The 14,683-nt window shown below is 38.8% G+C and overlaps 4 protein-coding genes across 9 annotated transcripts in view; 1 reads left to right on the top strand and 3 right to left on the bottom strand.

Moving 5' to 3' along the window:
* Window positions 1-2,175, top strand: part of LOC103150915 (endonuclease domain-containing 1 protein-like) — a 4,542-nt gene extending 2,367 nt beyond the window's left edge. For all 4 annotated transcript variants that reach the window (XM_007570720.2, XM_007570705.2, XM_007570713.2 and 1 more), the window contains exon 3: window positions 351-2,175. In XM_007570720.2, coding sequence (XP_007570782.1) covers window positions 351-959 — 609 coding nt within the window. In that variant the 3' untranslated portion in view covers window positions 960-2,175. The remainder of the gene's footprint in view (window positions 1-350) is intronic.
* On the bottom strand, window positions 2,086-3,060 carry LOC103150943 (DELTA-stichotoxin-Hcr4a-like). 2 transcript variants are annotated; one of them, XM_007570729.2, is made up of 3 exons: window positions 2,954-3,060; window positions 2,736-2,861; window positions 2,086-2,634 (listed from the first exon to the last, which is right to left on the bottom strand). In XM_007570729.2, exons 2-3 carry the CDS (start codon window positions 2,837-2,839, stop codon window positions 2,184-2,186), a joined length of 555 nt encoding a protein of 184 aa, XP_007570791.1. In that variant the 5' UTR covers window positions 2,840-2,861; window positions 2,954-3,060; the 3' UTR covers window positions 2,086-2,183. The 2 variants fall into 2 exon arrangements, with proteins under 2 accessions (XP_007570791.1, XP_007570798.1); XM_007570736.2 differs by having other exon boundaries at window positions 2,736-2,884; window positions 2,954-3,020.
* Window positions 3,061-3,436: 376 nt separating this feature from the next.
* On the bottom strand, window positions 3,437-4,887 carry LOC103150905 (DELTA-stichotoxin-Hcr4a-like). Its single transcript, XM_007570689.2, has 3 exons — window positions 4,775-4,887; window positions 4,466-4,591; window positions 3,437-3,986 (listed from the first exon to the last, which is right to left on the bottom strand). Exons 2-3 carry the CDS (start codon window positions 4,567-4,569, stop codon window positions 3,557-3,559), a joined length of 534 nt encoding a protein of 177 aa, XP_007570751.1. The 5' UTR covers window positions 4,570-4,591; window positions 4,775-4,887; the 3' UTR covers window positions 3,437-3,556.
* Window positions 4,888-7,618: 2,731 nt separating this feature from the next.
* plaub (plasminogen activator, urokinase b) lies at window positions 7,619-12,170 on the bottom strand. Of its 2 annotated transcripts, none has more exons than XM_007570677.2 (11): window positions 12,024-12,170; window positions 11,879-11,945; window positions 11,703-11,807; window positions 11,474-11,633; window positions 10,440-10,537; window positions 10,184-10,231; window positions 9,892-10,090; window positions 9,660-9,811; window positions 9,386-9,526; window positions 8,419-8,567; window positions 7,619-8,331 (listed from the first exon to the last, which is right to left on the bottom strand). In XM_007570677.2, the coding sequence occupies exons 1-11, from the start codon at window positions 12,129-12,131 to the stop codon at window positions 8,137-8,139; spliced, it is 1,422 nt and encodes a 473-aa protein (XP_007570739.1). In that variant the 5' UTR covers window positions 12,132-12,170; the 3' UTR covers window positions 7,619-8,136. The 2 variants fall into 2 exon arrangements, with proteins under 2 accessions (XP_007570739.1, XP_016536458.1); XM_016680972.1 differs by having other exon boundaries at window positions 11,888-11,945.
* Between the last annotated feature and the right edge of the window lie 2,513 nt (window positions 12,171-14,683).

Here is a 14,683-nt window from a genome sequence, read left to right as displayed (position 1 = left end):
TATATTTTGTCTCACAATCAAAGAAATGGTCCTGACACAGAATGTGAGGGTTGAAGTCAACTCATCAACATCCTACCCATGATCCATCTCTAGAGGTAGTAGGAAACGTGTATCTACCATTAACTGTAAGGGTTAATATGGGGCTGCAGAAAGTTTGACGTAGTCATATGATACAAAACAAAGACGGAAGCAAGAGTCGAAGCATGTCCATCAGACCCTAGAAATGGATCATCAGAGAGTAAAGGAGATAAAGAAAATCCAGCTTCACTTACATTTGAATTACACATTCAAATACGTCTTATTCGTTTAATTTTTCTGAAACATTTTTTCCCCTTTTCATTCATGAACAGTTAGCCTACCCTTCAGCAGATGGCAACATGGTCCCCTTCTTGCCTGGACCAGTGGACATGAACATCGTGGAGAGCCAGGCAGTGGACCTGGACTATATCAACTCCACCTATTCTCGTGGCCACCTAAACCCTAGTCTTCATCACCAGACCTACCAGAGCCGGTCTGCCACATTCACCCTCACCAATGTGGTTCCGCAGAAGAAATGGTCTAATGATGGACCCTGGGAAGTCCTAGAGCTTACCGTCAACAAGACCTTGGCAGCCTACTGCCTTGGAGAAGCCTACATAGTGACAGGCATCATGCCCTACCAGAAAGAAGAGCACTGGATGAAGAATCGGGTGGCAGTGCCAGAATACCTCTGGTCTGCATACTGCTGCCCAAATTACAACCAGAGTATTCCTGACAGACTGAAAGATGCCTTTCCCACCTTCGCTGCTATTGGACGCAATGACCCCAACAGCACAGAGGAGATTGTTCCAATAGACAAGACGGCTAAGAAAGAGTACAGGGGATATGATGTGAAACAGATGTCTCTAGACTCGCTTGAGATGTACCTGAAGGACAGATTCAATACAGTCATCAGTGTTTTTAATGAGCAGTGTGGTTAATCAGATTACATGCTAGTAAAAATTATTGTTCTGACCGGAATTTTATTTAACTGAAAGCTATGAGCCATTTTCTGCCTTGTAACGTAAACTCACTGTTAACTGAGTGTCAGAAACTCCATCTGTTGCCTGTGGTTCCACCTGTAATGACACCACGAAGTCCTTCAGTACCTGTTCCAACCATGCCAGCTCCTTGTCAGATGTTTAATTTGCTGCATTTTGTTTTCTTACGGAAAATTGCTACCTTATAAACGGCGTCTGCAAACTTACCACTTCTGACCACTAGATGGAGTCGTGGAGCTGTATGTGTGATGGCATTCTCGCTCATAGATTTTTTTTTTTTAAATATAATTTTGTATTGCACTATAACTTATTGATAAAATGAATAATTGAGTGAATAAACTTTCTGTTTACAGAAAAAAATGTCCACTTTATCTGTGAGCCTTTTTTCTACATAAAGAGGTTTTTTTTTTATTATTATTGGAAGAGAGGCGCAGATGCTGCACTCAAATTAAACATGCAGCACTTAAAGTTCAGTATGGTAGTACTGAGGTGTTATTTACAGGAAATTATAAAGCAGAAGTATTCTGTTTGGAGAAATTAACTTTTTTATTGTTCTTGAAATACAAAGGGGTAATTTAGTCATAGACAAGGCAGGTAGCAAACTTTTGAAGAGGTAATGGATGATGGTTTTTTTCTTTGTTTTTAAATGCATTTGGTGTTAAAATGACAAATTCTGACCTTGAACAGTCATCCATTTTTTAAACCGCATACTCCAAAACCAAAGTAGTTTTTGTTTGTTTTAGCCCCCAAAATTTGCAATTTTTTTAAATTTATGATCATGCAACCATTTGTTGGCATGTCTGGATGCAGCTACACAGCATAACATTCAGATTGGTGATATATTATTATTTGCCTTTAAGTTGACTGTTCAGACTGTCTTATTAAAAGGGATCTAACTGGAGGAAATGTACTTCCACACTGAAAGTATTTGTTTATTTGATTGTTTATATATTTTTTAAATATGCTGGAGAGAACTACTAACAGAAATAAACCTGTTAAACTAGATTTTTTTGTTTGTTTTGTTTCATTTATTTTTTCCGTTGGCAGCAATAAGTACAACTGATGCTTTGAGTAAACATGCTTTTATTGCATGAACAGGCATAATATTAGCACAGGTTTACACAGAGCTGACCATGTCTAACATGAACTTGTTTTTTAATACAGTCAGTTAGGACGCTGTGCCATTTGGGTGGAAAGCTTGTCCCAGATCTCCACCTTCATTATGGCCCTGCCCATGGGGGACATGGTGGCCTTGATGTCCACGTTGCTGCCCTCAAAGGTGATCCCACAGCCATTGGACTCCTGCCGGACAAAGCCTTGCTGGTCCTTGTTGTAGTACATCTCTTTGTAGAGGCTCTCATTGGTTTCTTTGCCCACATTGTAAATTCCCACAGCCATCCAGTTTTTGTACATGTTGTAGTCGTATGGCACAGAGAACATTATTGCTATAATCTCTTTGGCACTGTTGGTTGATCGGCCGAACAGCTCATAGGTCAGCACTCCTACAGCACCTGTCGCTTTTCCGCTGTCTTTGGAGAAGTTACAGACTTCTGTCTTCTGTGGGCGGACAGTGGGCTGGGGAGGGCTGTGGACGTTGCCACTGTCTAAGAAAACCCTTTGCAGAAACAAACGTCATAAAAAAAAAAATCAGATTTGTATTTTTTTTTTATTTTTACTTTATGGGTAGGAAGCCAACTGTACCTATTTTGCACTTACTTGGGGTTAATAAGGCAGTACTGGTTGCTAAGGTTGGTGATCTCAATGGTGACATTTCTTCTGCTTTTGAGGGCGGCAGCCACAGCCTCTGCTGATTCACTCATTGTTTTGTTTTCAAGTGTTTAACTACAGATCAAACAGACATGCAGCTACTAATAATCAATGCACTGACCAGAAAAACAACTTCTCAGTAAGTTCAAGAAGCAAAAAGGACTTACCTGTCTGTGCCACTAGTGTGTTGCGGACTTGTGCGGTGCCGTATTTGAATCCCAGACTCTAGTGCTCAGGTAAATCTTACTGGGGAATGTGAGACAACCCACAGTGTCTCCACCCACAGCAGATTCCCAACTGTGTTCCGCCCTGTCTCAAACTTCATCAATCAGGTATTTCTAACGATGCACATAGAAAATAGGTGCAGCTGAAAGTGGTTTTTCTTGTTATAACTGTATTTTCTTGCCAAGATATGAGACTGTTGAGTTTGCCTCACAGTGACTCCCTCTCAGACGAGAATACCACACCCTTTTCTTTTGTGTCTTACTTTGTTTTTTTTTCATGGTGATCATCTCATAATGCGCTGCCGTCATCCTGTCAAACGACTGTGTTGCACACTGCTTCTGATTTTAATGTATTAGTTTGCATTTGTTCATCAAATCTTTTGTCAAAGAAGAAAGGACTGTCAACAAAGCAAAGTAGACAAGAAGTGGATTAGATTAATTTTTACTTTTATTTTTTCAAAGCACTCAGGAATCAACAATCAGGAATGTCAACTATAATGCTTTCAGATGATGTGAGCTGTTCATTTTGACAGCATTGCAAACAGTTCATCTGCCCATCTTGTCATACAGCTCTACTTTGATGATCGCCTTTCCAACATCAGACATGCAGGCCCTCACGTCCAGATCCCTGCCCTGGAAGACCAATCCGGAGCCATTGGCCTCTTGGCGCAAAAAGTTGGTGTAATCCTTGCTCTTGTACATCGTGTCGAACAGCTTGCCATCGCAGGCGCGCGTGTGCTCGAAGATGCCCACACCAAGCCAGTTCTTGTAGATGTTGTAGTCGAATGGCACAGAGAACATGATGGCCATCAGCTCGCTGCAGCGGTGGTCACGCATGTTAAGCAGCTCGTAGGTCAGGACGCCCACGGCTCCGGACGCTGTGTTGTCGTCCTTGGTGAAGGAGCACACCTCTGTCTTGGTGGTACGCACGGTGGGCTGCGGGGGGCTGAATGGGAAGCCACTTTCCATGTGAACCCTGCAAGGAATAGAAAGGATCTCATGAGCCATTTCATCAAGAGTAATAGAAAAACTATTGGAGCAATTTAAGTTGGGAATGTGGCCCCTGACACCTCAAAGAGAAATTGGAGTTAAACTTGGTGAGATTATAACAAAGAAGGCAAAAACTGGAGATAAAATCCAGCAAAGGATGGAAATGAAAAATGAAAGGTAAATCCTAAATTCTCATAATATAAAAAATATATATACAAATAATAATTAACATGCACAAATATATGAAAAACTGAGAAAACACACCAGATTTGGAAGTCAACAGACAGTTGAAACAAAAAAGATATGCAAAATAACTTGCAAAAAACAAAACAAACAAAAAAAAACCCAGCTGAAAAACCCAAGAAATGAGACCTCCAGATTAACTGAGCCATGAACAAAAGTTTGATTGTATTTCAGATGCAGATCTTGGAGGGAAACTACTGGCCGTCTTTCAGAGGCTCTTACTTTGGATTGACGAGGCAGTAAATAGTACTGACGTTGGTGATCTCCATGGTGCAGTTACGGTTAGTGGTGAGGGTCATGGAGTGGGACTCTGCAGTCTCAGGCATGTTGGTGGCTGCTCAGGAACGACTACAAGGAAACAATTCAGATGAGAAGCTGAAGCAGAGAGCAGCCAGGACACCATACATTACAGAAAGTTATTCAAAGAGAGCCACAAAAAGCTCCACCAGATATTACCACAAGAACATATTTAGTGTTTGATGAATACAATAAAAGAAAATAGAGTAAATATTTCAAAATAAAAGCACTTACTTCAGGTAATATGGCACTCGTGAGATGGCAGAAAGTCCTCTGAAAAGAGATTCAAGCTTGGTTTAGAGACGCGCTTGAAGCCACACCCACTTAGACACACCTCATCTGCTGCAAGGTGTGTTTCTGTAGTCCTGCACTGCAGCACCAGGAATGTCACTCCCAGTGTTACTTCTGTGAGAATTGAGGACAAGAATGTATTTTAATCATTGGGGTCTTGAAGGACATCTTGCAACAAAACATTACAGATAAAGCAATAAAAATTAGGTCAATAAAGTGGACAAAATGCTGTTTTATTATGTTGAATGTAAATGGAGTAAAAATTTAAAAGTGGGGAGAGTATTTGTTGTAAAAAAAAAAAACTGTGAAAGGAAAACATTAGAAACAACAATTCTACAATTTTAAGAAAGTAGAGGTAAAAAGATTTGGCCCAAAGGATGGGAGCAACTGAACAAAATAGTCTGAGTCCCACCCAAAATATCCAGTGACAAAGTTAGACTGTAGTCACCCAGACGTGTTTGTCTGGATAACCGTCAAACTACCGGTGATGAATATTGGTTTTCAATGTGTTCTTTCTCTGTCGGATTAACTTTGTTTAACCACAAATGAATCATAATGCCAAAGTAAATTATGAATCATGAAAACTACTACGGTTTTTTAAAATGTTGAATGGATGAACTGATTATGTTGGGTGGGTGCGGCAGCCTGTCCCTGTTTGCAACATCTAGAAATCAGCAAGGAGTCACGAGTTCATCTGTCCTTGTTCTGTTCTCATGGAAACTTTTAGGCTCCTCTGCAAGCACCACAACTATAGAGAAAATAACTAGAAGAGCAAAACAGCAGAAGAAACAAGCATTACAACTGATGCAAAATAAACATGGAAAAATACAAAACCAGACAAACAAGAGATCTCCATAAAATTATTAAAAAATGCACAAACAGGAAAAACCATGCACAAAGAGACAAAATTATGAGATACTTTTAAAAGAGAAAAGACATGAAGGGATGTAAAAAAAAAAGTTGACAGAAAACAGGCAGGCAAAAGCAAGATAAAACGATGCAAAATTTGTAAATATGACAGTGTGTGAACACATTAAATATCTTTATGTGAAATGTATCCACCTATTCTGCACAGACAGGTGACAACAGCTACACCTGGCAACAGACATAAACTAAACTAGCAACCAAACTTGTGGATAACTTGAGTATAACAGACATAAAATACAATTCTGAGAAAATTTCTGATGTAGCTTAAATATTTGCCATGAAATTGTTAATTTGACACAAAACAACTGCAATATTAGTATTTGTTTCTTTCAATAACTGGATTAAAATTGTTTCTTATTGTGGGCTTCTGCTCAAACTGCATTACATCCTGGCATTTGGTGTGTATTTTGTTACAACTTTAGCACCATCTTGTGGCGCCATTTTTCTGCTTGTCAATTCAAAGAAGGTAGAACGTTTTATCCCACTGCTTTTCCATATTTTCTATGTGCTGATGGATCCTCATGCTGATCCTGGTTCTGGTTCGGCTCAAAGGGTGTTGTGACCCTCGACTGCTACTGCCCTCTTGCACTAGAGTGCATTAAGCTGATCGAATCACATAACACGGTTTCCCCCCAGATAACTTGCTGTGTCCGGTGGTAGAGGTACCAGGGGCGTCATCCAGCAGCCTTGCATATTTTTAAAGTTGACAGAAAATTTGAGAATATGACGAAGTAAATATATGCTATTGGAAGACATTATTAACAATACCTAAAAATCAACTTTAAAGTCTTAGCAAAAGAAAAATAAATAAATACACATTTTTTTTACTTCAGTTGTTTCATCCACTTTATTTGCTGAAGTTGTTGGTGTGTATAAAGATGGATAATAAAAAAAATACACCTCCCTATATGATTACATTCTATTTTGCCATTGTGCTTCCAGCCATTTCACCTAAGAGACTCTTTAATACTGTTACCGGTGTAGAGAAAATTATTTCAGAAATGAACAAATTATGCTTAGCCTGAAGGGGGGGAGGGGCAAGTAGAGTCTGGTGGCCCGCCAGGCTTATGACACTCTGAGGGAAACCCTGCACAATGTGCTGGCCTTCTGAGACAGAAAACTTTCTATCGATCTATTTAATTTGATTTCTTGACCAGCCTGCAGGAGATGTCCTTGAAAAATCTCTATGTATTTAACTGCTGTCAGCTCTATGTAGACTAGCTGCACAGAGAACTGGACTTTATTCCACAGAAGACACAGACGTTAATTGTGAGTGAGAAGGAAAACCAGAGAAGTTTGTTTATTTAGGTTTGAGGATATCTAAAGTGATTTATCACAGATGGATTCCATGACTTTGCAGAAAAATCTGAAGGATGATTTGATTTATTTATTTTTTTTGTTTTCTCATATTTTATTGAATAAATAACCTATCCCTTTATTAGTAGATGTTATTTATTTATATATTTATCAGTGTTTTGAACTAAGCATTGTACAAATTGGAAGTAACATATTAATAAAAGGTTCAGACAAAAAGGAATCATTAATTAAAATGATTCTTCTTGTCCAAATATGGACATTCGATTTAAAAATGTTTGTTGTATTCGATTCAGTTTTAAAGTTCTAAAGTCCCCTCTCTTACCTCTCAGCATTCAGCTGTCCCTTTAAGTCCTGACGACCGTCTTAACGTGAAGCCACCATCACGTTCAGTCTTTAACGACGTGTTATGCTTCGTTTTGACCACAGGGTGGCAACGTTGTGTAACAAATCATTAAAATAACAAACACTGATTCCTTGATGAAGACACTAAAGAAGATGTTTTGCTTTCATTCTGTTTTTAAGAGGACAGAAGCAGTAACTCAATTCATTTCAATTCAACTTTATTAAAGCTACAGTACCCTGATTTATTTACAGACATAGACAACAGCAAATTATCAGTGTAAAAACTGTATTTGCTTAAAAAAAGGTCATACCATGAAACAAAATTACAGGCACAATTAAGAAAAAAGAAATACATAGCTTTTATTCCTCAGCAGAGGTTTAGAAGTTACACCAACATATTTTATCACAGGTTTGTTTGTAGCTTTTCATATATCAGGAGAGAATTTGCTCTTGCTTTGTTTTTCTCTGTCTTTGCTTGAAGACAGAGAAAAACAACACTCAGTGAACTGAGTTAGCACAATTGCTGATTAGATGGAAGAATAAAAACTGATTCATATAAACAGAAACGTAAAGGTATTTGCTATATCTTTCAGTCAAGCTTATAAAGTAGTTCAGCTTAAGTTGTTTTACAGCTCAGAAATCCCTAACAGTTGTCATTTTGCCTTATCAATAACAATTTCTTTGTTATTCTCCAAACAACTGGTGGCCTGAGCTTTAAATCATTTCTGAGGGAACATGGTTCCAGTAGTGATGGTAGGCAGACTTGTCTTTTCTTCAATCCATTTGTTGTAATTGGTAACTCTGGTGTAAACACCAGGTTTATTTTCCTTTGCACATCCGTCTCCCCAGCTAACAATGCCAAAGAGGAAGAGCGTGTTGTCGACTTCGCAGACCAGCGGTCCTCCCGAGTCACCCTGTCAGAGGGAGGCAGACAGCTTTAATGGGAACAAACATCATGTGTGGGAGAAATTCTCGAGTCAGGTATTGACATGCTTAAATACCTCACAGGCGTCCTGGCTCCAGTCGGGACGTGCAGCACAAAACATGTTGTTGTTGACCATTTCTCCATAATAATCCTTCTGTCGACACACATCATCAGCGAGGAGGTTCACCTGAGCCTTCCTGAGGAACTGAGAGTTGTACCATAACCCTGCAAAGGAAAGGAACAGATAAGACATTGCACAATAAAAACGGTATATTTTTACAACAGTACATCAATCTTATTTCTTTGTTTTAACATGCAGCCATGCAAAAAATAGCATTTCCATGACTGTCAACACAATCTATTAAAAAATATTAAGTTAATTCACGGACGCAAGTGCTTTTTTAAAAAAAAAAATGTTCCTGAGGTCACACTATGACTGTCCAAAGCTATCCATGAAATCTTTAATGAAGATGTTTGGACAGCTTTCGCAAGGTTTCAGTATTTTCAATAATTTAAATCAGGTTGAGGTCTGGACTTTGACTGGGCCATTGCGACACCTTGATTCTTTTCTGCTTCTTTAGATATGCTGTTGCATGAGAGTCAGAGGCGGTGATGTTGGGTTTAAGAAATGTTCCTGAGAATTGCTGGGTGTGAACATTTGGTGTGAACGTTTTTGGGGACTCTTTCTCTAGAGATGATTGGCAGCTGTGTTAAATGTTGTCCACTTGTGTTATATGGATTCTCCAGAATTATGGCATTAAAATAGTTTGGTAATTAAATTAATATCCCTTCCCAAATTGATGCACAACAAAAATGTCTTGTTTAGATGGTTTTCGATCTTGGCGTGATGGACCAAATAAGTAAAACTGATGAGAATGACCGCATGTTATAGAGGCGATTGGACTCATGATGACCAACCAATCAAGTGCTGATTGACTTTTCAAGTAGAAAAAGCAAACATTGTTTTTCCATGGCTGTTCTGACAGCCTCACAATACTTAGTCTTTACATGAACAAGAACAAGGTATATCAAACTTTCTTCACCAAATTTCTCCTTCCCATATCCAGCAATCTCGCAGGTGGTCCCTGGCGGGAGGCTCTTCAGAGGCGGTGGGAGGCAGACAGTCTTTACCGAGTTAGTCTCTTCAGCACACTTTCCATACATGGCCTTCAACTTCAGCAAAGCTGAGGGAAATCAGCACAAAAAGGACACAGTTTGTTCTATTTAAGCTGGTAAGCTTTCTTTAGGTAAGTAAGAATTTATGTTATTGGCTGTTTTTCTTTAGGAGGTCTTTGTAGCAAATAGATCCTTTCATACCAATGTCATTGTTATAGTTTTGTTCACTGTGGTTGAATTGTTCATGGATGAAGATTTGCTCCACTCTGAAAGTTTGCTCCACAGTTGAGTCACTCTCGTTGAGTGCATTTTTTCCCAGCGTGACAGACAAGCGTTGATGCCTCGTCTGAGAGCTAAAGCACGAACATACAACAGAAAAATCTGTCATTTCTTAGCACCGGCTCTGTTTACAGTAACTGACATAATGTCCTACCCTTCAGGGAAGCAGTGGGCAGCCGTGATGACCCAACAGGCAGATATCAGACTGCCCCCGCAGCGGAAAACATTCTGCTTCGATTTGCTACGCCAGAATATAGCAGCGATCCATGGGTGAGATTCCACAGTAGAAACTGTTCCACCCACAATCTTTGTCTGCTTCCGTATAGTCCGCTGACCACATGTCAGGTCTGCAGCTGGAAAAGAAGCCAAATTCAAAACTGTTGTTGGAAAACATATACATGACCAGGAACAAAAAAACAGAAAAAACATTTGCATTAGGAGCTTACATGCTTGTGGCATGATGGGTGAAGTTGAAGTTGAAGGTGCAGGTGAAGCTGTAAGATTGAAAATAATTATTTTTTCAAACCTTTGGAGCATGCACCTTGTGTGCCTGAAACATTCCTAATTTATTAAGATATTTTCCAAATTTTTCTTAGGAAAAAAAAGAGAAAAGATCTGAACTTGTCTAAGAGATTCAAGACCTACATCAAATCTGAGGCATGTGAATAAAAAAAAAAATCCTTTCAGGAAGAACATACTTACAGGATTCAACGTCACATTGGGGGATATCACAATATTCCCGGACCAGCTGGTGGTTTTTTCGAACGTTACACCATGGGCGTAGTCTGTACTGAATATTTCTGAAAGAAAAACAATGTCAAGAACCAACAAACAATAAATATCTTTGGCTTAAAATTGACAGTTTGACTGTAAAGACCCCGTGGAAAAGGCATGCATCCTCAGTAGGTATTTGGATGCCAAGATCTTCTCAGGAAGATCTTCTTATTGAATTTGTCATATGGCTCCTGGATTAAGGCACTTGGCTGGTTTAGATCATTTTTGCCTGACAAATTCCAGTTTATTCATGTCAACACTAATCCCAGTGAGGTATGTGGATCACGGGAAATTCTCCAAATTATACATGCCTCTACTTGATAAAATTGTGTTCCAGTATTGCGGTGATGGTACACAGACATATTAATCAGGTATATGGTGATATATACAAATATATTAAGCCAGAAAGCCTAATCCAAACATCCACTCTCACCTGACACTTGCTCAAGAGAAGGGATTGCTGCAAATTCATATCGTTTGACTGCAATTGACCTACCTTCCAAAGATAGATAACCTTTTTACCACCAGGCATGACAAACACAACTGATTTGCACTGTATTATTATATAGGAACCAAAGTGGAACGTCTATAACCGAATTTAAATCTATATCATTGGATCGCATTCATTTTATTAAATCAAACAGTATATTTCTGGGTACGACATATACTGTTGTGAGGTGTCTTGTTGACATGACATGTATCATTAATTTGCGCTAAATATGCGAACTGATCTAAAACATTAAATGTTGCAAGTAAGGCCAGGTAAGCAACAACATACATGCAGATAAACTGCTGTGTTTGACCTATATTCTACCAAAAGTGATTCAGTGAATCATGACAATCCCTCCGTTTTGTTAGAAGTATGACTAATTGCATGACAAAGATCTGTAACACACAATTTCCTTGTTTTGCAATTGGTATGAGAACAGAGACAGATGTTTAACATTCAAGCCATAGACCACCTGCAGTAGTTGTGTCGTCCAGAGTGAAGGTCTGAGGACAGGTAACGCCTCCTGGCATGTAAATCCCAGATCTCGCATGTTTTTCCGCTGACTGATTTTGAAACAGTCCCTCTGTAGAGTACTCCGATCCCTTCATAGCAGCTGTCACCTTTCTCTACAGCTACAGACACAAGTGATTAAAATGTGAACTGGCGTCACTGAAGTTTAGCTTGAAAAATCAGCTTCTCACCTATTTCACAGCGTCTCCCAGAAAGCCCATCAGGACACTTACAAAACAAGGGTGCACCAGTGATCAATGAAGGGACAGACAGGCCACCGTTGAGACAGAAAGTACCTGCAAGATGAAATGACACATTTAATACTCAGGAAACAAAATCAAGAAATCTTAATAAAGGATCTATTTACTGAAATTATCAGAGGAAGGCAGGGAAGCAGCAATGTTACTTCTTCTTCTTCCATGTCTCGAATGGCCCTGAAAATATTTTTCAATCAGTCAATACAGAAAAAAGTAAGTAAAATTTGACTTCAGATGAAATAAAAATGTCCTTACCACTTCAGCTAAAGAAAGAGCTATCAGCAAGCTTAAGAAAACCCCCGGACTCCTTGTGTTTATCATGGTTCTCGAGTGCAGTGGGTGAAATCCAAACGGGCTCTGCATGTGTGTTCTTGCAGGAGGTTTTGTGTGGGGCTTTGGTTTTCTCTGTTTTATGCCTGAAAGAGACTGAACTCTGATTGGCTGACAGCTGTTAAACAGCTGGCTGGCCCATTAGATTATGTAGTGAAGAAATCACAGTGTACAAGGTTTTTGAATGAGTCACCAGAGGTCACCCACATAGTTTCTTCTCAATATGACCGAAACAATCCAGCACCTGTTTAAATGACTAAACGAATTACGGGTTCTATGAAAATAGGTTGGTAATTAGGAAACCACAAAGTAGGATTTTATTCATTTAGATATCTTTAGTCTACTGAATGTAGGTTTCTACGCAATGTACAAACAATATGTTGGGTAACTGTGACTACTACAGTTACCCAAAATAACTGTATTTTGGGTAACTGTTGTTACCCAAAATAACTACAGTTATTATGATCATCATAATGTAATGATGATCATTACATTATCATCATAATGTAATGATAATGTAATATCATTACATTATCACTAATGTAATGATATTAGAAATATATAGTTTTGGTCTTCTACAATGAATGTGTACTATCTGTCCACTGACACAGATTACAGTCAGAGAGGGACTGATGAATATATCTTATTAAACTAGCCCTGCTTTGTTAAGCTAAGAAAAAAAAATTGTTTTCAACATATTTAAAAAAAATAAAACGCTGAAAGGTGTGTCCAGCGTTTTTCTCAATTCCCTTTTACCCTTGAGGCTTATAAATAAAAAGTAACCACTGTACCTCATTCAAAATACAGACTTTATTTGAAGGCCTCAGAGGGTTTTTAGAGAATATTGGTGAACAAACAGCATCATGTAGACTATAGAATGCAGCAGACAGATCAGGGATGAAGCTATGGAGAAGTTTAAAACATAGCTGGGTAATAAACCAACCCTAAAAGTGCTGTTCACTCCATCAACTGAAAATGTAATGAGTGTTACACAACTAGAAACCTACCAAGACATGGTAGGCCAGATAAAAGCAGTACTTTAATCCTTTAATCAGTGGTGTTTTCTGATATGGGCGACATCTTTTGGGGGCGGCATGAGACACCCCTGTCCTCTTTGGTCCTCCAGTTAACCACCTGCCCATCCCTCATCAACAATTTCCGCCTGCGAGGGGAATGGAATGGAATGGAATGGAGCAATGCTTGGGATGTTTTCCCAGGGCGCCAAACCAGCTAGAACACCGCCTCCCACTCTAATCATAAAAGGAGCAAGAAAGGACGTGGGGATGCTGGTGAAGCTACATAGATCCACAGTTTAGCTGATTTAATCTAACAGTTTAGTGATGAACTTAGTCCTTCTGGGCATCCATTTAGTCGCATAAACTGATCAGACCGCATTCCTTAATTAATTGCTAAAACTCACCTTCCGCCGTAAAAGTCATAGGAGGTCACATTGATCTGTGATTTAGCTGCATTGTAGTTCATGCTGATCTTTCTTTCCTTCTTGTATTTAATTACGGTAGTTAATCAGTTGAAGTTATGTTTAAGTATTCCATTTTGCTTGTTTTTTTTTTTTTTCATTAATTTGATCCTTTACTTATTCAAGTCTTTTCCTTCATAGATTGCATGTAGGTAGCTGGAGGTAGAAGTTACTGATGGAATATTTTGACTGTAAAGGTGGGCTACTTTGTAAATTCTCGGACTTAATTGAAGACAAGCCTGTTTCTGATCATTCCTTGTTGTGTGAGGAGTTTTCTGCTGTCCGGTAGCCTTACATTCATTCCTTCATCAAGCTTAGGGAAGGTGCACCAATTCAACTAAAGAAAATTGTATAAATAATTCATCATAATTATTAATAATTATATGACAAATATTAATGCAGTCTGCAGAAAGTCAAATTTGCAGCATCCTATAAGCCATACAGAGGGACACAGCCAACATGTGGAAGAAGGTCATCTGATCAGATGTGACTAAAATTAACCCTTTTGGTTGACAATAAAAACGCTATGTGTGGTGGATTACACAACACCAATCTCATGACAAAACATGGTAGTGGCAGCGTCATGCTGCGACAAAGCTTTTCTTCAGCAGGGACATGGAAACTGGTCAAAATTTACTGAACAATTTAACAATTTTAATTGCAAATTGATTAGGTGTCTGTGTTGTTTTAGAAAAGCCTGGGAAATATTTACTTACTCCCTTTTGATAGAATTTGTGCTTGTATTAAACATACAATAGTTACTTCAACACATAAAGTGTATTGCTAAACCAAAGTGTATTGTTGTAGTTATGGTTCAAAAGTCAGAACTTGTAGGTTATAATGTCAATCTATCAAGTTTATATAGCACATTTCAGCAGCAATGCAGTTCAAAGTGCTTTAAGTCATGAAAACATAACAACGTCATAAATACGTCAATTATAGGGGGCTGGACATCAGTGGTTTTATTCATTGCTGATTACCTTTACCGGCTGTTCTGCTTTGTGAACTTATGGTTCCATCTAGTGGCCACTTCATAAATGTATTCACCTGCAGTTGAACAGACAAGGAGAGGAAAAAAAGTCTCTCTTTGTAACGTTACATTCAGAGA

The sequence above is a fragment of the Poecilia formosa genome, unplaced genomic scaffold, assembly GCF_000485575.1.
Source record: "Poecilia formosa unplaced genomic scaffold, Poecilia_formosa-5.1.2 Scaffold7, whole genome shotgun sequence".
Classification (NCBI taxonomy): domain Eukaryota; kingdom Metazoa; phylum Chordata; class Actinopteri; order Cyprinodontiformes; family Poeciliidae; genus Poecilia; species Poecilia formosa.
Note: the sequence above shows the minus strand (reverse complement) of the source record. Positions and strands in the feature narration are given on the sequence as shown.